This window comes from Dermacentor variabilis, chromosome 2 (assembly GCF_050947875.1).
Source record: "Dermacentor variabilis isolate Ectoservices chromosome 2, ASM5094787v1, whole genome shotgun sequence".
NCBI lineage: Eukaryota > Metazoa > Arthropoda > Arachnida > Ixodida > Ixodidae > Dermacentor > Dermacentor variabilis.
Window position 1 is genome coordinate 210,919,096 of NC_134569.1, and position 26,530 is coordinate 210,945,625.

Sequence of the window (26,530 nt, forward strand, 5' to 3'; positions counted from 1 at the left end):
AGCCGTCATACCTTGCTAAGCGATGATCGTATAGCTAAGTATAATAATTACGACTAAATCAAAGGTTAACCAAGTAAAACCAAGACTTAACCAGGGTAAACCAAGCGTTCGCTTTGCATATCTAGGATTAGCTGAGCTAAGCCGCAGCCAGTTATTTCCCCACAGGTTTCTCCACCGAACGCCCCCGAAGCATGCCCGCAACAGCCTTACTGACACATCTGTCTCGCTTGTGCTGTCCGGTGTTGAGCTCTTCCGAGGAGAAAGCCAGTCACCGACGCGAAAGACGGGAGTAAGCTTCGCTTTAAGGTTTTTACGAAGTAGCACACCTTCCACGTGCAGAAAGTGCGCACACTTCTCGATAATGTCGCTATGAGTCGGCGTGCGTGAAAACGGGCCTCGAGTTGAAGTTCTTGCTCGACCCCGTGCTGATAATGATTTCTTATAGAATTCCCATTTACTCAGGTTGCGAAAAAGTCACTCAGCCTGTATGAGCAAGCCAGATTTTATTCCATCGATTTCAGTCTAGCATTCTTCCTATCCCTACATTATCATTTAAGGTTACCAATACCAGTAATGATCCCTATCTATTTCCTGCACTTTTCTCACCAATACTCTAAACGTCTCTTGGCCATCTTCACTGCTGACCAGTTAACGCTCCTATCAGATTTGACATTACAGCGTTTCTGGAGGGTGGGCGTCCCCAGCGTTCGTTGAGTGAATATCTTGGTATTACGTTGCTATGTGCTAGGTCGTCACCAGATTTTCTCTGCAGCAGACGTATGCCTCATGCTGTTGCGAACGCTTGCGCATCATATGCGATCTCTCCCCAGACAGACAGCTCGGGACTCATACAGCAAGGTATTAGCAACTGTGTAACCGTAGAACTGTTTTTACCGATTTCTTGCTCGGCGTCATTGTAAAACTGAATGTGATCTTTTTTTGTTTCCATTCTTTGCATGTAGCTTACCGTCTCTATTTCTTTCACTTAACTTTTGATTACTCCACATTGTTATTGTTTTTCTTTGTTTTTATTGAAACTTGTTAACAGATGGCATCCCCTTCAAAGCGGGGCGGCAACAAATAGTCACTGCAACTGCTACAGATAATCAGGTATTACACTGGGTGTCCCATGGGACTTGTAACAAAGTTTTAAAAAATATTCGAGTGCTACTTAGCTGCACAGAGCCAAGATAATGTTTTTTGCCGTCACTTGGAACAAGTAAAACTACTCTTTCTTTTTTGCCTAATTATCTACTTAATAATAAATTATTAATTATATTTTCAAATACTATATTCAAAGCAAAATTGTCAATCAGAAAATTGTCCCGTGAATCATGCAAAATTCCCGATCCATCTTTCTGCTGCTCAATACGTGCTACATAAAGATTCTTTTTTGAGCATTAAAGAAAGCCCACAAAACAAGGCAAAGTGCCGCGACAAAGTACTAGTCGCGATCGGGCAAGTTTGGAGAAAGGCCGATGCGGTTGGCAATCAGTATATCATAAGGTGATAAAGCAGCAGTACATAATTCCTCGACTGCTTAAGGTTTCTGTTTTAGACATACTGCACAAATTCAATGAAATGTAGTATTATGGCGGTAGGTTCACAGTCCTTAATGACAACTTGTGCGCCTTTTCACTGACCTGCAAAACTAGACAACCCTTGCAAGGTAACGAGCATTCGCGGTAAGAGAGAAGTGGCGAGCTTGAACAGGTGAGCCGCGTGCTGCCATGACCGAGTTCGGCCAGCGTTGCCATCCAGGCACACTACAGTGAAAAAAGAATGGCGCAAACGAAAAGGGACGAGATAGAAAACACGCATGAGCGCAGGCTAGCAATAACTGTTCGTTTGGGCCATTCTTCTTTGAGTATGGATTACCAACACGCCCAACCGTTAGTACTTCTAAAAGCACACTACACCTTTCGATGCGTCTGAAGTCAAAGGGATTTTCTTTCCTTCTTTCATATAAATTGCACAACGAAAAAAAAAACAAAGCTTAACGTGCCAAATCACGATCTGATTAGGAGGCCCGCCGTAGTTAAGCGTGAGTGAGAAAAACTTTATTTCGAGTCAGAACGATTCGTGTCCGGCGAGTTCGTGGGCAGGGGGCATCCGCCAAGGTTACGGCCAAGAGTTCTTGTCTCCCAGCGGCTTCGTTGGCCCGCTGGACTGCCCAGAGTTGGTCTTCCAGAGTTGGTCTTCCAGGTTGGAGCTGAGCAGCGCGGCCTGCCATCGCGCGCGGAGGCTGTCGGTGGAGGCCCCGCTCTCATTTCATGTCTCTGGCATTCCCATAGCATGTGTGTCATGTGTCTCAGCATGTGACCCTGGAGCCACGCGCTTTGCATCTATCCGTTGTGCATATTTCTGGATAGATAGCATGCATTAGTGTGGGACTCTCGTAGTATGATTTGGTTTGTAGTTGGCGCCACTGGACAGCTTGTGACTCCGGAATAATTTTGACCACTACAAACGACGTAAGGTGCACGAGTGTTCTTGCATTGCGCCCCCGTTCGAATGCAGTCGTCACGGCAGACATCAAAGTGGATTAATTAGAGAGACGAACATTACTTGCACGAGAAATGGAAACACATATTGAGCTTATTACGAAAAATTCACTAATTATCATTAGAATTAATTTCTTTACGACACATATTGCAATTTACGAATTGTAGGTGGTGAGTTTTTAAAGCGTATCCACTTGAAATGAATTTCCAGAATAACGCCACATTGGAGGTATGCGTCATCAAATTTGCCGTAAAGATACAGTGTTGTTGCACTTACATTTTTACCAAACCGTTTCTTCATGCGTTGAAGCAGAAAAGTAACTGGAACAGCCATGTATTTCCTTCCCCACTTTTGGAAATATCTCGAGACTGGTGTCATTCTAGAAATTCGTTTCGAGTGGATACGTCTTGCAAGATCACCGGCTACAATTTGTGGATTGCATGGCATATATGCCGTAAAGTAATTAATTAAGAAGATAATCCGTGAATGTGTGTTAATTAGTTGAATATGTGTTTCGATTTCTGGTGCCTCTCCCGCCTCTCCGTATATTCCAGCTTAAGGACACTCATTATGCTATCTACCACAGGCGGTTTTTATAAGTAATCTAAAACTTGAAATAATCACCCTGTATTTGCCGTAATCGGTGGATTCGTGCTAAAGTGCCATTTCAAATTGAAACCGTTGTGCTTCAAAATGCGTACCATAAAGCGCCTTGCAGGTCAGGGGCAACTGTGCAGTGTTCCTGCTTCTCACAGGGATCAATGCATTTGTGGCGCGTATAACAGCCACGTGGAAGGATGGGAAAGAATCGGCTAGCTGTGAGCAATTAAGGACCGAACTTTCCACGCCGCAGGTGTTTTATCTCTGTGTTCGAGGGGCGCAGGAAAGTGAAGGTTTGCAGATTCCGTGCAAGAGTGAACAAGGCTCGACATAATCTATGCGTGCGCGCACATAAAACGGCTGATATTAGTACGTAAGCCCGGCCAGCGCACTATAGTGGCATGCATACGCACGTACTGTTCAACACCGTGCGGCGGATACCCCGGAACATTGTTTCCGTGGCGCTTCACTTACGGTGAGAATACTATACCTCAGGCCGCAGTCTATGTATCTAAACGCGTAACCACGTTCTCTTTCGCTGGCCTCCTCGTCGGCGCGCTGTGGCTTGTCACAAGTCCGCGGTGCAAGGCCACCCGAAACTTGTCCAATAAAGTCAAACGATTTCTCAAGCGAAGACCAGCATTCGCGTTTTTTTCTCATAAACTGTTGATGGGCTAGCCATAGGCTGATGCGTCATGATGTGCGTAAAGTGCGTGATGTCGGTCGCCGGCTGTGCATTCTAGCAGAGCAATGAGAATGTACAAATTTATTTTCAGAAAAGACGGCAAAACTAGCGGGGACCGCCCTAACGGTCAATTTGCGCAATCCATTCTGAACTCCTTTCAACGCTAGAGCGCAATACTCGGACGAAATGACTTTGTTCACGGTATCGCGATGGTACGCCCCGATTGGATCCGTTGGCCGGATCACAACGGCGCGCTCAGGTCTAAGCAGCCCGGATTGGTTGCGCTCCGAAGGCCAGAAATGTAAACGAGATAGGAGAATCTGCCCCTACCACAGTTAGCTGGAATACTCTGCTCCGACAAGATGGAGAAGTAACGCCAACTCCGGCGTCACGGATGCTTCACCTAGAGTCATGACCAACTGTGTGCTTAGCGCGGACGCTGCTCGACTCGCGCAGATACCGCGAGGCTCGCTCACCCTGTAGAAAGGGTCGAGTGCTCGGTCCGCCAGCGTCCATTGGTTGACGTGCGAGCCGACGATGACGCCCCGCATTCCCAGCTGGCTGACGCACCGCTTCAGCTCCTCGGCGGCCAGCTCTGGGCTCTGCATCGGCACGGTGCACAGACCGACGAACCGGTCGGGGCGTCGGCTAACCATCGAGGCCACGAAGTCGTTCTGTAGCCGGCTGAAGTCCAGCGCGTCGCCTGGCTTGGCCTGCGGGGTCGTTTGAGCTTAAGCGGGCTACCGTCGTCACAACTTTTCTTTCGCACTTATCACAAAACTGGAGATATAAATAACTTAATAGAAATTATAATCGTTATATCAAAAAACGGTTTTATTTATTTACTTATTTACGTACTCTCAATCGCCGAGGCATTATAAAGGAAGTCCGACAATCAGAAATGTTTACAGTACTAAATACGTGGCAAGATAGAATTTATACGAAAGGTAGACTCTAGGTAGCACATTGAAATTAATGAGTAAATGTTGAAAATTAACGAAAACGCGCAGTTGGGCCCATTACACAAATAATTATTACCACCTTAAGAGGAAGCTTTAGCTCCGGCCCAACTCTGATGCTGCTTATTGAAATACATGTAAAACGCAGAAACGCATTTCTGATTTTAATAATGTTTGTTGCATTTGAGAGAGAAAAGAATTATAGTGACTGTTGGAACCAGAATTAGGTTTATGGCCTGAATTCTCTATATGGAATTTTAAAGAATTGGGCAGTTTGAACGATATAGAAGCATGAAATTTACAAATTTGGAAGTCTGCGCCTAGAAATGATATTGCAGCTCCGTAAAGTGCATCCATTAGAGCATCCCAAGCGGACAAATTTGATAGGCCAATTTATATCTCACTTGAATTTCTTATATTGTTTACAAAGGTTTTGCAAATGTTCTATTTAAGAATTAGGGGTCTACTTGAGAGCCATGTATAATACGTCAATTTTGTCAACGTTAGATGTACCATTAGATTCAGTTTACAGAATTGTGATATCGTTTTTGATTGACGAATTACGGAGTTGTAAGCGTGATAGTATCATTTTCAGAAAATTATCGTTTTTTTGTCAATCTGTAATAAAAAACTTACCGCCTAAAGAAAAAATTCGCAACTAACAGTCACTCGACTTTAACCTTTTCTTTTAAGTGCAACGAACCTTATGAAATTTGTTGCAATTGTTGCCGAGAAAAACGATTTCTCCTTTTCCATGTATTCATATAGGAGGCCCCGAGGTAAAGCTTCGTGAAAGCAAAGACCACTACTTCCATTCCCTTGTTTGTGTGCTTTTAAAATCCACAAATCGTTCTGTACCAAAGTGCAACTGTTCAGAATTTTGCAGAGAGCGTAGTATCATAGTACGAACTTGACAAATCAATATGTATTTTCTATCCTCACATTTCTTTTTGTTCTCACGCGTATTTTATTGAAACTGTCTATTTGCACGGCACAATTTTCGCGTGTCTCTAACAGCCGGATATTGCATTCATGGTGATTGATGCCTCGTAGATGAGATTTTCTCCTTGCCCAAAGCATAGAGTCGACACGTTATGTTAGCCACTGCAGCAGCACCGCTTCTATGGCATTTAACTGCTGATGGCAACGTAGTGCCTTCATTTCACGGCGGTGGTTGTATTTCGACGTACACAGAATACACGAACGCGTCATGCACTTAAAGTTATACGACAGTTCAAGAACGCCAGCTGTTCAAAATTTGTCCGGAGCTCAACACTACAGTGCGCTTAAGAGCTCATTATTCAATCACCAAATTAATTATCTACAATCAATCGCCCATCCTTCGGAACATTTCGAGGCCAGCAAGTAAAGCGTTCAGGCTGATGAAAATAAACTGGTAAGTCCTAAAGGCTGTACCTAAGCATTTGTAACGCCTTAGAATTTCCGGCTCGCAAACATTCGTAAATTGTCTGCCGGCCTCGGCGTTAAAATTCTCCTCATCCCATGCATGACTCCCTGCGAACGTTCTCCTTCCGAATGCACCGTCGTTTCTCTTCCTCTGCTTTCACTAATACGCGCCACCCGCTCCGCTCTCTGGATTTTATGTGCACCCAATGCGAGCACATGGGTGTTCTTGCATTTCGCTCCCATCGAAATGCCGCCGCCGCGGCCACAATTTGATCCCGCGCCATCGAACTTAGCAGCGCAACGCCAAAAATTACTACGCCACCATGGCACCATTTTGATTTCATAAGAATAGGGGCACATACCCAGTAGCTGAACAGTACCGGCGTGGTAGATAGAGCTTGAACTGTGACACCTGCACAAATATACAGAAGGCGTCATGAGTGTCTTGACATATTTCACAGTGCTTCCTTTTGTTCTTTCTTTATATTGTGGCATTTTGGTTCTCGCGACACGCAAAGTAATTTAGCCACCTCTCTCGTCATCAGACGGAGAGTGCCCAGTACGCTAGCAGCTGACATACGTGACGTTCATATTCAGATATTGTTACGTTGCAGAGGTCACGTATAGAGATGTATTTACAATATTTACACGAGAGACAACGATGCATAAAGAAGATGGCTGTCGAGAACGATTCCCCCTTGTTGTAATCGCACCGCTGGCACGAGTTGTTGGAAATCTCAGCGCCGACGCCCGTTGTTGCAGCTGGGTCGCAAGCCCCAAGGGTAGCGTTGGCCTGGCGGCCTGGGGCACAACTGGAAGCATCCGAAGGTCCGAGCAAAGCATGAGTCGACTGCTAACAGAACAACTTGTTTATTCTATCATCGCATAAGAGCGGGCGGTCAGGTCGACCGAAGTGGAGAGACGGGAGCGCACGTTACTCAACAGAAGAAATCGGAGCCTCTTTTGGCGTCCGGGGGCAGCTGCTTTTATACTCTCGCAGTTGAGGGCAAGAAGGAACGCCTTGATAGACGCGCACGTGACGGCGCCGCTCGGGAACGTTGGGACGAGTAGGTGACGCATCCGCCGGGCCGGCGCCGTCCAGACCTCCTCGCTTCACAGTTGGGGGAGCTCATCTCCCCGGCTGCCGCGCTTTGACAAGCGTGGGCACCAACATGCACACACACACACACGCACACGAAAACACGTGGCATTGGAACATGCCTGGACGCGCTTGGCGGGGAGGCGTAGCGGCGGCGCCGAACGGGCCAAAATGTCCGCCGCTTTGAACGAAGCCCCGGCGTCCGCTGCATCCGCGCCGGCTATACCGCGCGTTGTAGGCGAAACGTAACACCCTCTACACGTCAGATCGTCGTCCTCTGAATGGCGCCGCTCTTGGGTGCGCTGTAACATTATCCCCATCTGTAAGAGCGCCGTCTCGGCGCTAACTATAGACCGTTTTTTCGTAGGCGCCGCCATATTGTGAGCTCAGTGGCGCCGCCTATGAGCAGCGCCATACTGGCTTGGGTGAAAGCGGTCTTTTGCATGGCAGGTATACGCTCGGCGGTCGGTACTGCCGTTTGTTTTCGCGGTCGTGCGCTCTGTTTAGTATGACGTGCGTATGCTACGTGGTAAACGGTTCTGTGAGACGTGCTGAAGTGGTTTAAGGCGTTATGGCCGGAATTTCTGCTGGCGTTGAGGTGGACGGAACACGCAGCGCGATGTGTGCGCGCATATTGGAGCCTACGATCAGCCTCGGAGATCAATTGTGTATTTCTGAATGTTCTAGTCACTAATGTGACCTTATTGTAGTATTATCCTCTAATTCTAAGCTGCGGTTTGGGATCCATGAAACATACGCGACGATCGTAACAGCGTGGGTACCGTTCTGCTACGATAGGAGCTGTGATGTTATACTTTGACAAGCGTTCAAACCGTTCGCTGCAGGTTACATTGCGTGACTACTTGGTTCGATGGATGAGGTTTTTGCCCCTGAATAAAATAGTTTGGATAAGTAATAGCAGCATACCTTACAGTCTGAATTAGGCTTGTCCAGCAAAGGGACTGTTTACGAACTGCGCGAGCGTCCTAAGCAGTGGTAGGTGCTGGATTACATATATCTTTGTTCTATATACCGCATGGTCCAAGCATATGGCATCAGCGGATATATATTTATAAACGTTGTGCGGCGTGACTATGCGAGGTCCTATTGCGGCGTTAGCCCGTTTTCTCTTGCTCTTGAAAGATGATGATAACCGAATTTTATTTTCGGTTCTGTTCGTTCCGTTCTCTACGACGCATTCACACGTATTACGGAAATTTTGTCCTCAAAAATAGGCATCGCATTCTTTTTATGCGATCCCTCTCATATATTATGGCTGTATGCAGGCCAAAAAGGCAATGCCGAAGCGCATATCTTACATATGTATCGTGCTGGTTCACCAACCGCAGTGATCGCTGTGCTGAGCAGCGCCATCGGCCTCATGCAGGAAGGCTAGCGTAGACATAGGGTAATTTGAAGCCTACTAGACTTGAAATGCGCGAGAACGATGCCGGCGCATCACAAATATTTGATAGCGCCTGCAGCTTAGGTGTTTCGTGGTTGCCTTAGGTTGGCCGCGCACGAGCATGCGCTCTTATGCTTTATGTTTTACTCCCTACGCCAAGCGATTCGATAGTGAGCAGATTTACCATTTCATGCTGCTAATACAGAGACACCACTTTCCTTTGTCGTGCCGTGTGAGCCCAGGCGAAGACGTCTTGAGCATATTCAGTTGGAGTGCACGTCCAGGAAGGAAGCAGTGTGTCAAAGGGCAAAGGAGGGTGGTGACCGAACAGACCAGCGGCCTCATGACGGGACGAATTCTCGGGGAAGGTCACGAAGGGTAACTTGCTGTCCCAATCACTGCGGTCGTCAGAAACGTGCATAAACAGCATGTCTGTCAGCGTACGGTTGAACCGCTCCGTCAGTCGGTTTATCTGCGGATGATTGGCAGTAGAAAGCTTGTGCTCGGCAGAACAGGAGCGAAGCAGGTGTTTAACTACTTGGGACAAGATACGGCCGCGATAAGTAGGAGCTACCGGTGTGCGCCGTGACGGAGGATGACGTCATGTAAAAGGAAATCTGCCACCTCAGTTGCACAACTTGTGCGCTAACCTCACGCGATCGCGCACCGGGTCGCGTAATCAGTCGCGACAGCGGCCAACTTATCGCCAGATTACGATGTCGGAAAGCGGCCGAGAAGATCGAGACCAACGCGAAAAAAATTGGAGGACGCTTAAGCGCTTCGCCTTCAAGAGTGGAACGCGACAGCGTTCCCGTCGACCCGCCAAGGGGCGTAAGACAATGGGCTACGGCGCAGCGACTACGCGCCCCGCATCGGACGCGGTGAGCGTCGAGCAACGCAGCGTTCGGCGCGACAACGAAATGTGTGCCTGAGCAAGCGACGCACGCCTGAGCCTTAGAAACAGCTCGTTTCTAAGGCAACACCGCGTTCACTAGAGGCGCTTTTGTACCGCTTTGAAGCATCGAGATGCGAGTACTGCCTGTTTAAGTGACATAATTGATCGCTGTCATCTAGAGGATGTTGGTGATTGTCTCGGATGTGGTTCTGGCGTTCGGTTTATTCATTTCCAAGGAACGAGTCACGCGCGTCTGGATCGGGCGTACGTATCTGTTGAACTGATACCGTACTGCGGCGAATACAGCGTACAACCAGTGCCGTTCAGTGACCATTGTCTTGTTGTCTTCCATGTAGGTAAAAGAAAAGGAACGAAAAGCAAATTTGTGTGGGAAAACTGGAAACTTAATGAGAAGCTTCTAAACGATGATATCTTCGTGGATCGCGTTACGTCGGCGATACACGAACTGCCAATGGCGGACAACGAACTTCTGGGAGCGAAGTGGGAAAGATTTAAGCAGGCAATGAAAATGATGGCAATTGAACGATCGTGCGCTATAAAGCAAAAGCAAAGGCTGCAGGAAAACACGCTGAGAGATGACCTAAAGTTTTTGATAATGCAAGAAGGAAAGCAGCCAGGCACTTGCACCGAAGAAATGCGCACCGTCAAGCAGAAACTAGAGGCAATAGATACGGAGCGATATCGAGGAGCGATCGTGAGGGCGAGGGCACAGCGGCTGATAGCGGGCGAAATGCCCACAAAACGTGCTTTCGGCTTGGAAAAAAGGCACGCCCGCAAGAATGACATACCAAAAATAGAGTGGAACGGTGTAATCTTCGTAGACAAAGGAAATATAGAAAGGGCCTTTTATGAATACTACAGCGGGCTCTTTGGTTACACCAAAGTAAGAACCGAAGACTTCAAGACCCGTTTCCTCGCTTTAATGCCGCGGCTTAGTGATGATACGAAAGAGCGGCTTGAACTGCCCATTTCAACAGAAGAAGTGCGGAAAGCCATAGAAGACCTCAACCCGGGAAAGTCCCCAGGACCAGACGGGCTAGTAGCACCGCTTTATAAGGCATTCAAAGATGATTTAGCACCGGTTTTGGCTACACTGTTTAATGAGGCTTATGACAAGGATATGCTTCCTCCTTCATTTTTAACATCCCATACAATTTTAATACCAAAAAGCGAAGATGAAGCTAGACTGCGACAGGTTACCGCTTACCGACCCATATCCCTGACTAATGTAGACTACAAGATCTTCATGAAAATTCTGGCTAAAAGACTCCAAGCCGTGATGCAAGAATTAGTGGGACCACATCAGACCTGTGGTATCAAAGGTCGCACCATATATACCAACATACACACAGCCCGGTCCGTGCTCGAGTGTTGCGACGCTTTGCATGAAAGCATCGCAATGCTCCAGCTCGATCTAGAGAAAGCCTTCGACAGGGTGCCGCATGACCTCTTGTTCTCTGTTTTAGAGCACGTTAATGTCGGATCAGTCATCTGCCAAGGCGTAGCCATGGCGTACAGAGGATGCACGACGCGGTTGTTAGTAAATAAGGGGGTGGGAGCGCGCATCCAAGTGCAACGCTCTGTGCGTCAGGGTTGCCCCCTGTCACCATTGCTTTTTTGTTTGTATATTGAACCTTTTTGTTTGAGCGTTATTGAAAGCAACAGCGTTCATGGTTTTCGTTTGCATGCGGCGGAGGTCCGCATTCTCGCGTATGCTGATGACATTGCCGTATTCTGTGCTGACTACGAAAGCGTTCGTGTTGTGGTTCAAATTGTGAAAGACTTTTGTTCTGTGAGCGGGAGTGCTGTGAACTGGGCTAAGTGTTTGGGGTTCTGGCACGGCGACTGGCCCTTAACCCCAACGAATTTCGCAAACATGACTTGGACAGCAACCCCAGTAAAATATTTAGGAGTGCCGCTGGAGAATTATCGCGACAGTGAGCCATGTTGGAAATGCCAAGTTGCTGAAATGCGTGAGAAGGCCGACAGGCTCAAAGGCTTCAGCTGGTCTATTTTCGCGCGTGCCACAATTTGTAACCTTTTTTTTGTAACCAAGCTGTGGTATGTCTTGCAAGCAATTCATTGTTCTCGCGTCAATGTGCAGAAGCTGCACCGTGTATTTGCGGTTTTTGTGTGGGGAAGCACTTGGGAGCGGACACGACGCACCAATCTGTTTCACCGCGTCCGCTCTGGAGGACTAGGTTTGGCCCATCTATATCTGCGCCAGTTGGTTAACCGATTTATGTTTTTTCGTGACACGAATGACCCCTTTTTGCGAACTGTGTGTCAGGTTAGGTTGGGCAGGGTTTTGCCAAATTTGGTTGTTAGTTCGGAGAGTATGCAAGGGAGCATTTTTGGCTTCCTTAAAGAGGTGTACATGGCATGTCGCGTCTTGCAAGTGCGAGTTTCGTTTGAATATTTGTCAGTGGTGTCGCGAAAGAAACTTTATAAGGACCTGTGTGAGGTCTTTCTTCCGGTACCGTTGTACAGGTCGTTGTACTGTGCAGGTCCATGGCAGTCAGTTCTAAAACGTGTGAAAAGAATGACTGTACCAGGCGGAGTTAAAAGTTTCTTCTTTAAGCTCCATACGAACACTCTTGAAGTCAAGACGTATTTGGAAGCGAAGGGTTTCTTTGTGCCTTGCGGAAATCATTGTTTCATATGCCGGAAGCCGGAAACTATCGAACATGTTTTCTTAGATTGTTGGGAAGCCCTTTTCTTTTGGGACATTCTCCAACGCACGATTAAAAAAGACTTACCGGTGGATGCTTTCGGAATTAGATTTCTGCCCGTCGAGAGTGAAGACGGGGTTCCTTTTGACATGATTATGATATTGGGTCTGTACAGTATTTGGCGATCCAGGATGGCGGTCAGCCACGCAGACATTGATGCCAGGCCGATAAGACAGTATTTTTGTGAATCTGTTAGCAGAGCTATTGAAGGATACAAGATACAAGACCCAGTGCCTGAGTGGCTTCCAAGAATGGAAGCTTTGCTACACATGCGTGAATTTTAATCTCATCACGTAACCCCAAGTGAGGGTGACGTATTTTTAACATACGTGTTGTGTTCTTCGCGCGGACTGATATTGTAAACTGACGTGTTGAAGTCGGCAATAAAGAAAAAAAAAAAAAAACTCGTGGCTCAGTGGTAACGTCTCCGTCTCACACTCCGGAGACCCTGGTTCGATTCCCACCCAGCCCATCTTGGAAGTTGCTTTTTATTTATGAAGTGCCTGCGGTGATTTATCGCTCACGGCCAACGCCGCGGACGCCGACGCCGACGACACCGGCTTTTCTGCGACACGAGCTCCTTAACGCTATCGCGTTAAAAATGGTTCTGAGGGCACAAAGATAGGTGAAGGCGTCCAGCGGGCAGCACAGCAGGTTTTTTCTGCGGCGCTAAGCTCACAGGCTGCAGCGCAGCGGTACAGGCCTGGCCAGTAGAAGCGGCGCTGTATGCGGTCGTAAGTACGCGAAACGTCGAGGTGGCCTGCTGTAGGGGCATCATGCAACTACTCAAAAACTGATGTCCGGAGATGGCGTTGTACGAGTAAAAATTCTTGTCCTACAGGGCCTAAGCTGCGACGGAGAACGTCTTCGCGGAGCCCAAACAAGCGCAGCGTCGGCTCCCATTGTCCAGAATGGAGACGATCGATGAGAACGCGTAAGTAGTCATCACGCCGTTGTTCAGTGCGGTTGTCGTGAGGATCAGAAATGGACAGGATGCAAGAATCACCGTCATGCGTATCATATTCAGGGCGGTCGACAGGATGACGAGAGAGGCAGTCGGCTTGCTTGTTGTAGCGACCTGATTTGTATAAAACAGCCAATGAATATGCTTGGAGCCATAGCGCCCATCTCTTAAAGACCCCAGTGGGGTCTTTAAGGGAGGAGAGCCAGCACAAGGCGTGCTGATCGATAACCACGGAAAATGTGCGGCCGTATAAGTAGGGTCGGAATTTGGGAACTGCACAATCTAACGCCAGGCACTCTCGTTCGCTATTTTTGAAAGATTCCTCTCGGCGGGTGACAGAAGGCGGCTGGTGTATACAATTACATGATTTGCGTTTCAGTTTTAGTTTCAGTTTATTATTCTCTAAATATAATGAATTCGTGGGATACAATATACAGATGAGACGAGGCGTTACGCTGCAACTGAACAGGCACAGCCCCAATTCCATTGCCACTGGCATCCGTGTGAAGTTCAGAGCCGGTAGATGAACAGGGACGATGGTCGACGCGATGATGGCGAAAGGGACTGGTGGCGTCGGAAGGAAGACGAGAGACTATTCCAAGGAGCACGAGGGTGATTATTTGGCTGCTGCAGTGCCGATTGAGGCTGGTAACGATGACCACTCTGTTCGGGGCGATAATAACTGGTGAATGGCGTTCGCAGAGGAGACACTACGGTTGTTGCAATGGCGAGCAACGTGACCGATACGCCGACAGGCAAGACAGATTGTCTATTGTTGGCCACTCGGCTGGATTTTGGTAGCGTGCAGCATACCGCGGACCAGTCGATGGACCTGGAGCATGAGACAGCTGTGAAGCGGCAACGGCACATACAGAATGAACTCCAAGGTTTGCCAGTTCTTCACTGACTATTGCCTGCACAAATGGTGCTCTACGGAAGTGGTACGGCTCACTGTGGCGGAAAAAAAGGCTGTAGGTACCATGGCTTCAACTTCTCGGCGCACTATCTGCGTAAGGTCATCTGATGATGATGGTCGCTGCACTGCTAGCCTGTCGTCACAAGAGGGATGTCGCAGCTGTGTTCGGCAGACGTGCGAACGGCGTTGCACTGCGGCGGCTCTTGACATGCTCAAAGCGTTGGCACTCTTTCATGATGCCCTGTACTGTTTCACAACTTTCCCACATGAGCAGGTTGAAAGCATCATCAGCGATTCCCTTCAGTACATGCCCAACCTTGTCTGACTCAGCCATATCCCTGTCGGCCTTACGGCACAGAGCCAGCACGTCTTGGATGTAAGAGACGCATGATTCTGTGGACCTCTCGGCGCGGGCCTCTAGTTTTGTTTAGCCGTGCCCAGCTCGACGGCCGAACAAATCCATCAGCTACTCTTTGCACGTCTCCCAATTGTTAAGCTCTTTCTCGTGGTTGTTATACCACACCTTCGCCGTGTCTTATAGTTGGAAGACCAAGTTAGCCAACATCGTCGGATCCCATTTGTTGTGGGCACTTACAAGGTCATACGTGGCGATCCAGCCTTCCACGTTCAGATAGTCGGTACCGTAGAACGTTCCTGAATGCCGCGGCTGAGCCAGCACAACCATCGGGGTTGTAGGCGTTGATGTGGGCTGTGCCATGTCGGGTCCTGTTTCGTCCGTCATGTTGTCCACTCCGAGGTTACGACCGCTAAGGAGCTCCGTTGTTGTTTCTCGTGGGCACCCTGCACCTCCACCAATTTGTTGCGTTGCAGAAGTCACATATAGAGATGCATTTACAATATTTACACGAGAGACAACGATGTATAAACAAGATGGCGATCGATAGCGATTCCAACTCCACACGTCAAATCGTCTTCTTCTGACTGGCGCCACCCTTGGTTGCGCCGTAACAATATATAAAGAAACTGTTTAGCCTCACAACGAAATTCTACGTGAGCACTGCTTCTACGTGCTATGTGATCACCTTCGGGATAGGCCCGTGTCATTGCTAGAATAATAATAATAGTAACTTCTTTATTTCCATCAGTGATGGAGGAGACTGCGGGGAAAAGTCTCTTTAGAGGCAAGTGAGTTGACTAGAGTCGGCAGCCTCCTTTACAAGGCTAACAGCGATTGAACAGCATATATATATATATATATATATATATATATATATATATATATATATATATATATATATATATATATATAAATATATATATATATAGCAATTGACTACAGTTGAAATTTGCACAAGAAATAAACGCCAGAACACAAATTTCCTGAAAAACGCTCTTCAATTATTCAAGAAACAATGAGTGACAAAATGTTTTCCTGGCGAGATTAGATAACTGATGAAGAACCTTTAAATTGTCTTTTACCTCCCATTTGTAAGCTTGACTTAACTTGTAATTATAGAAGGTTAAACACAGGTATTATATTTGCTTTCGGAAATAAGTCTGATGTGGTGGGCATTGTAAGGTAAGTCAAATAGTGCTCGCACAAATTTTTTCTGAAATATATGTATCTTCTCTAGATTCGTACGTGATGTGGTACCCCGCACGAGCAGACAGTAATAAAGTGTAGAAAAAGATAGGGTGTTATAAACAAGAACCTTGAATCTGTAAGGTAAAAGAGGTCTTAGCCGCACCATCATGCCAACTACACGAGATAATTTGCCTAATATCGATTCTATATGCATGTTCCAAAGCATATTTTGTGTGAAAATAACTTCAAGTATTTTAAAACTAGCTACAATTTCTATGTTTACATCGTCATAAATGAGGTCGATGGAACTGATTATTTGCTTAGATTTCGGCCTAAAGATTACTGATTTTGTTTTGTTTCTATTGATTTGTGGACAGGTTTGTTTTGACCACACCTGAAGAATTTTCTGAGCAGTGTTAGCTTTATTCTGAAGGCTACTAAAGTCAGGCGATGAAAAAAATATACTTGCGTCCCGTCTGCGTACATTACGTATTTCGCATCTTTATAGAGATTTACTAGGTCACTTATATATACTATAAACCAGAACGGGCCAAGAATATTGCCCTGAGGAACGCTTCTGGTGATATGTTTCAAATTTGAGCGGCTACTGTTTATTTCAACATATTGATAGCGATTTTCAAGATAGGATTTTATAAGGCTCACCAGTGCCCTCGAATACCGTAGGTTTCAAGCTTATCAAATAGAACAGAGTGAAGGATGCAATCAAATGCTTTATTAAAATCAATATAAATACCAAGGACAATGTTCTTAATTTGAAATTGTCATAAAATAAATTCCTTTTAATGGAGTAGTGCTAACTCCGTAGACCGTCGTTTCCTAAATCTAAACTTGGCTGGATAAATTAGGCTGTGCTTGTCAAAACATTTTGAAACCTTAATTAGTATTAGTTTTTTTAGCCCTTTCGAAAAAACAGGTAATATAGAAATGGCTCTGTTATTTTTAGTATCATTAACGTCACCTTCCTTGAACAATACCGACACTCTGGCTATTTGCGTCCGTTTAGGAAAGACAGAGCTTGACAAAGACACGTTAAAAATATAGGTAATGTACGGGGAAATGATCAAGTACTTGATAGGGCGAACCTGCATGCCTTCTGCATCGCAACTTAAGCTATTTTTTAGTAAAAGGAATGCCAGTGTCATTGGCGTAGCCAGAGGGGGGGGGATTGGGAGTCGAGCACCCCCATGGAAATTTTCTGACGATACTGCCTCTCTTTCACACGGAACAGAAAGTTTCAGGAGATGAGCTTCGAGAAAGCAGACATGGATGAAATGGAAAGTCCGAAGGGGGAGAAGTGGGTTATATCACCGTACCTAGAACTTAAGCTTATCCAGTTTGCCAACAAGCGCTGTCGTGTATATAGTAGTACCGTTTCCTTGCCTTCTCACGTCACCTTTTCCCTATCCGCCCACCCCTCTCACCCCCGCTTGTATGGGAACTGCGGGCGAAGAGTGGCAAGACTGTTAATCACTCGTTTTGCGACTGCGTCGGTTCCACTCATTCTCTGCCTCCTCTCCCCCTCCTCTCTACCATTCTATCTAGCTTCTATCTGGAGGTAAGCGCTACAATTTCTGCAGTAGTTTTGCGAGGTGTCACGGAAATTACAGCTGTCAAGAGGCTAATGTGGCGATCGACGCCCAGGGAGCTCCAGAGGGTATTGTGCATATTCGACGCGGTGCAAAGGTCCAAACGAGTCTCTCTCGTCTTCTTTCCTCTCTGCCACGCTCCTTCCATGTATATGCACCCTCTGAACCACCATGGACGCGGGTCAACTTGCGAGAGAAAAAAGAAGCTTCGCTTTAAAAGAACGCTCATTTGAGCACGACAAAGTATATCGAGGACGGGGATGCTCGGCCAGGGAAGCTAAGAAACAGCCACGACAAACAGGTGGCAGGGCAGGTAGGAGAATGGCCTCGAAGTCCAGGCAGAAACAGAAATATAGGTATGTTAGCGGCCGCCGCGCCGTTCAGCAAACCGGTGAATGGTAAAATGTGACAGTGACTAATGGAAAAGCATGTTAAGAAGGTGCTTGGAGTGATGAATATGAAGAGGGGGGATGGGCATAAAAGGCTTGCAGAACGAGATTGGCCGATAATTAGGGACATAGGGAGAACGTCTTGTCATTGCCTAATCGCTCAGCACCAGACAGCCGTGGCCTATCGCCTAGCTGAGGCTCATCTATACCACATGGCAACACGTGCTGCTTGCTGCGGAGAGACCCTCCTAGCTAAGTGTCTCGGCAATTTTCAGAATAGAAGGGTATCAGGAGATGACGCATTCAAATCTCTCGGAGCTACTATCCTCATGTCACTGCGTACAACAGATGCCGTAATTTTCCCAAACGCTTCTAAACAGGAAGCAGCCCTGTTTTGGGCTGTCTACCTCATCAACTCCCGTGTGAGATCAAATAACAATATGCGTCGCGTGATGATTACATACCATGATCGCAAGCTACTTACGAACATCTCTTCAAGTAAGTCAGACAGCAGGTCACCAAAAGTGAGTGAAACTTGCATCATATGATACTATCGAAGTTCTAGCGCAAAGCTTCGTTCCTTTATTTTGAAATCTAGGATACTATAGCAGGCCCACAAAGCCGAAAGCGCGATTGAGTGATAGGAAATTTGCAAAATAGTGCCCACCCTCTGCGTACGTAGCCGTGGCCGTACAACGCACTAGAAGGTCTGGCGGGAAAACAACGGCGATCTCCACTGTTACCTGGGCTGCAACGAGTTCTGGCCTGCAAACGAGAAGACACACGATAGTGCGCTCTCTTGTTTCTAGCGCTGTTCATTTTTCCAAGTCATTTACCAGCTAGGTCATCGACATATATTATATATATGCAGGGAAACAAAATTGTAGTTTTTTTAATATCATCATTGTTAAAAATAGCATAACTTGATGCAAAGTAGCTGAAAAACGTGCATCCTGGTTGTTAAAGCCGTCTTGTCTGGGGAGTTTGTCTTTGCGTGGTGTATATATATATATATATAAAGAGAGAGGGAGAGAGAGAGAGAGGTGAAGGAGTTGTAGTAGTATAAAACTAAGTACACGGGCGTTTTCGCATTTCGGGCCCATCGAAATGCGACCGCCATTGCCGGGATACGATCCCGCGACCTCGTGCTTGGCAGCCCAACACCATCTCACCTAAGCGACCACGGCAGGTTGTAACACGGAAAACGCCGTGGAACATTTTCTATAAGTATTTTCAGATCAGCAATGATGGTGTAGTCGTGCTCGAGAAACATGCTACATGCAGTGAGAGGTGAGCGCGATAGCGAGTATACGCCGGTATTAGAGGGAAGCAGGCGGCAAGCATAGCTTTAGCTACAAGAAAGTAATATTTTGGTTTATGAAGCTGATGTTGCTGCGGTTCATGTTTTACGAAGCGTCGAATTATTTTTACAGTAAAACATGATGTCTGAGTCTACGCCTCAGCGACGGCTACCTCCAAGTAACACAAACCGATCTCGGAGGCCATGCTTTTGCTGGCCGCATAAGCCAGGCTTTTAGTTTTAGCCGCGCCAAGCTAAATTGTTGGCACATTCCAGTAGTGCTATTACCCTGGTATGGTATGGTATGAAGAACTTTATTTGGGTGCTGAGGGATCACTCTGGGACTGATTCCGGCCGCTACCACGTCGGGACAGAGAGGCCGAGCCCCTCTGCTGTCATACGGGCCCTCTGGACAGCCCTGAGTTGGTCTGCCAGCACTTCACTGTGCAGCATCCGCTGCCACCACTGTTCACCTCGAGAACCATCACCGGCCAACGCCAAGCAGCACCAAAGCATGTGTGCTAAATCGAGCAAACGTCCACACTTACTACAATTGACTGAAACCCCGCAGTCCGAATTAATTTTATTCATGACGACCGGGTTAGGGTACGTTTGTGTCTGCAGAAGTCTCAATGTAACCGCCTGTGGCCTATTTAATTTAGCATTTGGCAGGGGGAATGCCCTGCGGCCTAAGTAATAGCGCTTGGTGATCTCGTTCTAGATTAGCAGTTGGCCCCTTTAACTCAGGAGCGGGAGATCCAGCCCTTTAAGTACATGGCACACTAATCCTCGCGCCTCCCTGCGCGCCACCTCGTTCAGGTTATGCGGGGCTCCCCCCACGGTCCCCATGTGCGCCGGGAACCAAGTAACTGTATGAGAAGTGATATCCCTACCCTGCAGCACTGTTAGCCGGTTTCGCAACAAGTCCTCTCGAGAAGGCTTTAATCGCAGATCGCAAGTCACTACACACCGAAACTCTTCTTGAATCAGTTAGTGCTAGACCTATAGCCACCTGCTCAGCAACCCCAGGATCTTTGCTATATATGGAAGCAGCATTTCTAACGCTTCCTTTGCCATGTACCACCACCACCACCGTATAAGCATCTTTCCCATTAATCCATGCAGCGTGAACAAACGCAGACTCCTCCTCCTGATCCTTTGCCTCTCACAACAAAGCCCTAGCTCTCGCGACCCGCCTCCCTACATTGTGCACGGGGTGCACACTCTGGGGAAACGGACGAACCATGACAATGGTCCTAAGGTTTACGTTCAACTCGCCCCATCGTGCGACACAGCCACCGATTCTTCAATTGACTCTAAATTATACCTACCCGCTGGTGCACCTAGTGACCACTCTCTCTGTGCCGTACGCTGAGCCCCGGCAATTTCATCTAAGGTATTATGCAAACCCAGTGGTAACAACATATCGTTTGACGTAGTCACAGGCAGACCAAGAACCGCCTTGGCGGTTTTTCTGATTAAGGCTTCCAATTTATCTTTCTCCCACCTATTCCAATTTAGCATAGCTGCCCCATACGAGAAATGACACATAATAAATGCGTGAACTAACTGCATCCCACCTTCTTCTCCTAAACCCCTATGCCTATTAGAGATCCTTATTATAAGTCTCATGGCCTTCTCCGTCTTCTTGGTAATACACTGAATGGTTCTAATATTCGATCCATTCACTTCAAGTACAAAACCCAGGACCCTGATTGCTTCAACCTTGGGTACCAACGACCCTTCCCTAGTATGGGTTCTAATGCAAGGCTCAACTTCCGGTACCCAATCCTTCGGCCTACGACCTAGCTTCTTAGATTTGAAGATAAACAACTCCGACTTTTTAGTGGAGCACTTGAACCCCATAAGACCCAAGTACTCTTCCTTAAGCGCTACCACCTTCTGCAGCCTAGCATCAAGCTCTCCATCACTACCACCGACACTCCATATAGTAACGTCATCCGTGTAGATAGAATGACCAATACCCTGGACAGTGTCCAGTGTATTAGCCAACTTTGACATCGCCAGATGAATAACATAGGCGAGATTATGGATCCCTGCGGAGTACCACAGCAACCCAATTTTAAGACTTCCTCCCCAAACCTGCGACATGTCCTTCTATCCACAAGGAAAGCCTTGATAAAATGGAAAAGCCGCTGCTCCATATTCAAGTCCGATAGCACGCTTAGAATGAAAGAATGTCAGATTTTATCGGAAGCTTTTTTCCTCATCAAGTCTAATTAGTGCCTTAGTATCCCTTGTCCGCTGGCCAAGGAGCTGATGCTTAATCCTGATCATAGCATACCGAGTCGAGAGGCCGGGCCGAAATACTATCATAGAGTGGGGAAAGATCCCATTGCCCTCAACATAACGCGTTAGCCTATTTAGAGTGACATGCTCAGCGACTTTCCCCAAACACGATATCAGGGAAATGGGTCTGAGATTTTCAAGCCCTATGGCCTTGACCGCTTTGGGTATCAGAACAGTTGTTGCAAGTTTCCACTCTTCCGGGAAAGCGTCTTCCTTCCATCGGCTATTGATCTCCCGCAACTCAATTGACCCGTAGTCTAAATTTGACCCTGATGCCGATCGACTATTAAGATTCTGCAGCACCATCCTTATATCATTTTCACTAAATTCCTCAACCATAACTGAATTTCATCCCCACTATATTCCAAAATCACATCAGATGTATCGTGCCAAGTCTCCAACGGAAGGTATCTCTCAGCGAAATCCTTAAGCAACTCCTGCTCCATGGAGTCCCGACACACCTGATGGACCAGCTTACCTATCACATTTCTCTGATTAGATTTAGTGTTTGTCTCATCTAGTAAAAATATGAGCGAACTCCAGGCGCCTCCCCTCTTAATGCGAGCATCAATAGAATTGCATACTTCATTCCATTGCTGCTTGCAGAGTACCCGACAATGGTCTTCTATTTCCTGATTAACCACTGCTATACGCTTTCAAAGCCTTCTGTTCAATCTCTGACCCTTCCATCTCGCTAACATCGATTGCTTCGTTTCCCACAAATTATCCATGTGTTCCGTGTCAATATCGGTCTGAACCTCGTTAGTGGACGCCTCGACGTCACATTTAAGCTGACTAGTCCACTGTTCTAAGGTCAACTAATTTCCCCGATCTTCGATTCTCTGCGCTCGTCGTTTCGTAAAGGCACTACCCCCCGAACAAAGGTGAGATCAGGTGTCGAATCTTTACATGTCGACGTGCCACATCTGGGGGGACGATACGAAGGGTCTGTAATCAGGGTTAAAGTGAAATCTAGTGCCTGCTGCGATAGTCTCGCCCCCTTAATAGTGCTATGAACATACTTCCACATATGATAGGGTGCATTAACGTCCCCTCCAATAAGCAACGGCGCATGCTTAGCCAGATTGGTTGCATTGGTCAAGAGAGATTTGAAACTCTGCCTCGTGTCCCAAGGGCTACTGTACAGGTTAAGCAGGTAAACGCTCCTCTGACATGACCTTTGCCGACCTTAAAATACCTCCACCATAAAATATTCAATCTTGCAATCCACCACGTGAAGATCATATCTAATATACGGCAACCTCCTATTAATGAGAGTTGTGAGTCCTCTGCCCTGTTCATTATCCTTAACCTCTGCTTTGAAATCCCATAAGGTCACATTAGACGTCCGTGTTTCCTGTAACATAATAACTTGGGGTTTCAAACAACGCGTTCTAACAAAATGCTGCAGAGACGCCTTCTTATGATTGAACCCCCTACAATTCAACTGGCAAATACTAAATGGACTATTGAATAGAGCCATCTTGACCACGGAGATTCGGTGAACTAGTTTTGAGCTCAAGTCCACTAGGCGACTTACGCTGCGGGGCTAGTGGCCGAGAGCACTCCCGCTCCATAACAGGGATCACTGTCTCATTTAGATATATTTCAATTTTTCCTAATCTCGGATCCGTGATATTTTCCCACTCTTCTATCCGCTCCAGTCTACTAATGATCTGATTCATACTTTCTTGCAATGTCGCCATCATTGCTTTAAGCTCGGAACCGACTTTGCTCTGAATCCGCACCGCCGAGGATAGGGCCCTCTTATTCGGAGCAGGCGTCTCCTCGTCAGCCATGTTGTCTTCTGCAACCTCCACAGACCTCGCTACTTCAAACAAGTCGTCACGTTTGCTAGCCTGTCCTAAACTACCGCTGTTACCAGAAGGTAAGCCGATCCTAAGTTCAGCTATTTCTTTTATAAGCCCGTCAATGGCTGCTTTTTAGCTATGATTCTCTCTCTCCAATTGCGCAATTTTATCCCTATCCCTATTACTATCCACATGCTCCTGGCGCTGCTCACGCGCTCGGCCGGCGCTGGTGCCGTCCTTGACCTTGTCAGCCCAGATGGTCTGGCCTCTAGCTGCGCCGCCGCCTCCACCAGCTGCAGGAAAGTGCACTCGCGCCTCCCTAGAAACGGAGCGGCTCCTGGTCGTTGGAGTCCCACACGACGGCCGTTGCCTCGACTTGGAACGGCTCATAGAGCGCGAGCGCCCCTTAGAGCGTTGGCGGGCGCTCGCCAGCTGCACCATCTCGGCTGCCTCCTGTTCCGCCCTTAGCTCCGTCCTGGCTCTCTCCTGTCGTCGAACGCGCAGGACGTAGGGAAGCTGGTACCGTTGTCTCCATTGTTTATCCGCGGTCAGGTTTCGGCCGCCACAAAGCTTGCAACAAGGCACACAGTTGTGATCCTCTTCAGGGTTCCCATCACCGCATCCTCGGCATTCAAAACAATCGGGTGCAGGACAGACATCCGCCCGATGTCCAAGCTTGCCACACACATAACATACATTCAACTGCTTTCGATACAGGAAACACCGGACCAGTGTTGGCCCATATCTGGCAAAATTGGGCAATTTTAACCAGTCGAAAACAATGGTAACGTATCCTGCATTCTTGATTCTTTTGACCGCCATAGCGAGCGGATTGCGATCGTTAACGATGTTCCGCTCAAGTATCGCCAATCCATCTATAATGTCCGCATTGCGAATGACCCTTTTACACGTAGTGTGTGGGGCCGTCTTGTATGCGCTGACTTCAAAATCCTTGTCTGCCACTCTGATTGACCTCAATCTCACGTATCGTTCAGCGTTGCTCCTTTCTGGCGTACTAGCCACCAAGATATTTTGCATAAAGTTAAGGCAGATAACATCTTCCCTAACCTGCTGAATACTGAGGCCTGCCGTCTCTACGATTGCTTTGCCCACCGCTGTAGGGCTAACTTTCTCCAAATTCCGTCCACCCCGTGGGCGAATGACTATTTTGATGTGTTCTTGTGGCATCGGTGGCATGCGCGGCGCCTTCACAATGCGAGTCTTGATTGCTGAGCCTCCGCGCCGTTCACCAGCGCCCCTTCGTTCGGGCATCTCCCTTTGTGAGCCGCCATCACACAATCCAGGCCTCGTCGTAACCCTAGATTTTCGGCAGGACAATGTCCGCCATCCCAGGTCTTCAGTAAAGTCCTCCGCGAGGAGCACTTCTCCTTCAGCGTGCATTGCCAGACGCGCGCGTCCCGCCGCGCTAGGTCTACGAGACGCTAGCTCTCGGCCAGCGTGGCGTGAGCACAAAAGTTCCAATAAAGCCCAAAGAAGGGGTGGCCCACCTCAAAATCAGATATCCGCTGAATCCTCTCGTCTTCACGGATCCGATGATATCAAATTTGCACCACAAAATGACCAAAAAAGGCGCGGAAGCTTCGAAAAAGACGCATAAAAGCCCACAATCCTGCGTCGAGCTTACCCTGGTGCTGGCACCCATTCACGGCACAATTCGACGATGGCATTTTGCATCTGACAGAGGCCACAGTAACTGGAGTACTGACTCGGAAACTCGCGCGGGCGTACAACAGCCCTCATGTGCGCCGCGATGCATTGAACAGCTCTGCCCGCTCTGTCGCTCCACTCGTTAGCACGAAGGCACCGTCGCTTCTTAGCGTGCAGTTTTTTACTTCGTAATACGCATAAAAAACGCTAAAGCATCAGAAAATGCGAACTGCAATTTTTAGCAGTAAGTATGCCATACTTAATAACAGCGCACTTACGCACAGTAAAGTCATATACTGGATCTGAAGTTCCAATACTTCACCGCCAGGTAGCGTCACTTACTGGTCTTTGAAATTTTCTTTGCTAATTTAAAATTTAATTTCCTACTTAAATCGCGAACAACGCACTGGATTCTATCCATAAAAATCATGGTCATTTTTTTTCCGTCAGCGTATCGCAACATATTTCAACCACTTGTCAGTCTCTCAAAGAATAAAAGTAGCGGCAATTTGACCCTAAATAATGCGATGAGAAAGGATATTTTAAAGATTGGGAAAATGTATAGGAAAACATGATAAATAAACGTAACGAAGGCATTCAGCCGGCAAAATTTTCTTTAACTGTACCACCTAGCAAAAGCGAGGAAACTCGTTTGCCAGCTTAGTCATATCTTTTTTCTATAACCATGCTGCCCCGTTGATTCGCCCTTGTACCCGCTTGACACATGTTGCTGTAATGATTTCGACAAGAAATATGAGTTCTAAGCAAAAAGCATTTGTGCGCTAAAAATATCATTATTTCTACAACTTTTACCCACGCAGAAGAGTTTACCAAAACCGAACACCGAAGGCGGTGACGTGATGACTTTGGCAGAACAGAATGGGCGCGGTTTCTAGCTTTTAAACGCGTATTCGGTAGAAGCAAGACGCGAACACAAGCACAGTTGAACACAGGACCGGTCTTGTCTTTTGTCCAACCATGCTTGGGCTCATGTCTTATTATTGTAAATTTTTTAGCTCTAATCTATATGGTTATTGACTCCTGTGAGAGTCAATTTGCCCACTGGTAAGAAGCGTCGCATGGCAAATGATGCTACTCGTATTAGATTGAGGGACAATTCAGAACGAGATGTAGTAAGTCGCTTATTGCGTGCCTGTAATTCTGGTTGCAACCACGAGTCAGACTGGCCTGAGAAGAGTGTCGGAAGAATTTACATGCGTAGCAGATATGTGCAGGCGTGTTACAGAGAAGCAGCGTCTTCTGTGCAATCCGGAACGAGTCGACGCTTTGTTGATAGAAAGGCACAAGGTGAGCGTGAGGAGCGCTTCTGCTATAACAATGACTTGCTTTCGCAGAAAGCCAGCCTGAGGCTGAAGTTGTTGCGCTGTTTCTGGTGGCGTGATGCGAATTGCGAGTTACGGCGCCAGTTTGATCATCGTCACAGATCACTGTGGGCCAGCAGCGGCAAGGGTAAAACACACGGGTGCATCGCAGATTACTCAACTGCGCAACGCAATAGAAGCGATGAAACCCCGCAGTGCAAGCGTGCTGGAGTAGCGATAATGCCAAGAAAAAATAAATGGACCGCGGTTACGAGAACGGGAAAACAGTGTCTAAAGGGGCATTCACACGTATGGATGTTATCGCGAAGACTGGCAGAAAGATTATCTTTATTGTAATTGTTTCCGGCGAACTTCACCTCGGTCCTCCC

At 47.3% G+C, this 26,530-nt stretch overlaps 1 protein-coding gene across 2 annotated transcripts in view; it reads right to left on the reverse strand.

The window, feature by feature from the left end:
* LOC142573081 (2-amino-3-carboxymuconate-6-semialdehyde decarboxylase-like) overlaps positions 1-26,530 on the reverse strand; it is a 106,587-nt gene that overhangs the window by 57,410 nt on the left and 22,647 nt on the right. Inside the window, exons 3-4 of one of the 2 annotated variants that reach the window (XM_075682594.1) lie at positions 6,519-6,568; positions 4,267-4,503 (exon numbers count right to left, since the gene is read on the reverse strand). In XM_075682594.1, the coding sequence (XP_075538709.1) occupies positions 4,267-4,503; positions 6,519-6,568 (287 nt within the window). The remainder of the gene's footprint in view (positions 1-4,266; positions 4,504-6,518; positions 6,569-26,530) is intronic. The other variant, XM_075682595.1, reaches the window with a different exon arrangement.